At 67.2% G+C, this 1,404-nt stretch overlaps 1 protein-coding gene and 1 non-coding gene across 2 annotated transcripts in view; one reads left to right on the forward strand and one right to left on the reverse strand.

Moving 5' to 3' along the window:
* Positions 1-759: 759 nt before the first annotated feature.
* On the reverse strand, positions 760-923 carry LOC114070006. Its single transcript, XR_003573851.1, has one exon. It is a non-coding gene; the product is annotated as a U1 spliceosomal RNA (small nuclear RNA).
* Positions 924-1,286: 363 nt separating this feature from the next.
* Positions 1,287-1,404, forward strand: part of GTF3C2 (general transcription factor IIIC subunit 2) — a 9,532-nt gene continuing 9,414 nt past the window's right edge. Inside the window, exon 1 of the mRNA XM_027907160.1 lies at positions 1,287-1,353. Within this exon, the coding sequence (XP_027762961.1) occupies positions 1,302-1,353 (52 nt within the window). The 5' untranslated portion in view covers positions 1,287-1,301. The remainder of the gene's footprint in view (positions 1,354-1,404) is intronic.

The following is a 1,404-nucleotide window of genomic DNA, read 5'->3' on the forward strand; positions in this document are numbered from 1 at the left end:
TCCCGGTGTGAGGCTCGGGGTCCTGGGGCATCCCGGGATGCTCTCTCCGAACAGGCACTGCCGATACTCGGGAGACGCATCTACATTCCCGGCTGGAATTGGCCAGCGGATCCCTAAGGGCGGGCTCTGGGCTGCCGCGTCTCGAGCCGGGATGATACCGACCTGTCCCACCTAGTGTCTGCAGATCCCGGGAACTACCTGTGGGAGTGAGTCCGCGCAGGGGGCGCGGAAATGCCGGTGCTGCTCCCTGAGCACTGCCCGGATCACACCCCTCGGGTCCGTGAGCGCAGACGGACTTCCCGGGGGTGGGAATTGGACGCATCCTGTCCAAACCCAAGTCGGATGAAGTCTCTCCGCCGCTCCGTTGCACCCGGGGGCTCGACCCGAGTGCCGCCGTCCGCCGCAGCCCGAGAGCGGGGTAGAGCCGGCTCCGCTTCTCGGCGGGAGAGGCGAGACCGTTCCAGTGCCGCAGGGCTGCGCTTTCCTACCGCTCCCGCAAGGACAGAGCCGCGATCGGGAGCGGGCGGGTCCCTACGCCGGGGGCGGGACTTGCCCGGCGGGGCACAGCCCGAATCCATCAGAGGGACCTCCAGGGTAGCACCTGGTCCTTAAAGTACCGAGACTGCAGAGTACGGGGACTCCGCCAGATTTTGGGAGCAAGAACTCGTCCAGAATACCGCGGCCACGGTCACTAGCGCCGGGAATATCATTGCATAGACGACGAGAGCTCCACGAATCTCTTTTTTGTACAGCGATTACCAGGGGAGAGCGCGAACGCAGTCCCCCACTACCACAAATTATGCAGTCGAGTTTCCCGCATTTGGGGAAATCGCAGGGGTCAGCACACCCGGAGTGCAAGGGATGAGCCTCGCCCTGGGAAAACCACCTGCCTGATCATGGTGTCTCCCCTGCCAGGTAAGTATGAGTTGCTCTCTCCAACCCCCACCGGCCCCGCACCGCGCACCCACCCTCAACACACGCTCACCGCCCACCCGGCCCCGAACCCGTCCGGCCTCGCATTCCCCACCGGCCCGCAAGGCTCTGCCCTTTGCAGCGCCCGCGGACGCGCGTGGCCGCGGGGTCTTAGAGAAGGTTGTGTCCCGGCGGCCCGTGCGGCGGTGAACTGATTTGCATAGACACGCCCTACGCCCAACACCGCCCCTTCTGCTGCCCTGGAGATCTCCGTGGCCCCGCCCCGTTAGAGCACAGGTCCGTCACGTCATCATCCAGCGCCACTGCCGGTTCCGGTTCGGTGCTGGCGGCGCGGCCCCTCAACGGGGCGGTGGCTCCGGGAGCCCCTGATGGCGTCAAGCGCCGCCCGCGGGCCGCGCTGCCGGGAGCGGAGCCGCCGAGGTCGGCTGCGACGGGCATCGAGCTCCGCCGGGCGCAGCCGGAGCCGTAGTG

This window comes from Empidonax traillii, unplaced genomic scaffold (genome assembly GCF_003031625.1).
Source record: "Empidonax traillii isolate 1590-97213 ecotype Southwest subspecies unplaced genomic scaffold, ASM303162v1 scaffold1414:size197169, whole genome shotgun sequence".
In the NCBI taxonomy this organism is placed as follows: Eukaryota; Metazoa; Chordata; class Aves; order Passeriformes; family Tyrannidae; genus Empidonax; species Empidonax traillii.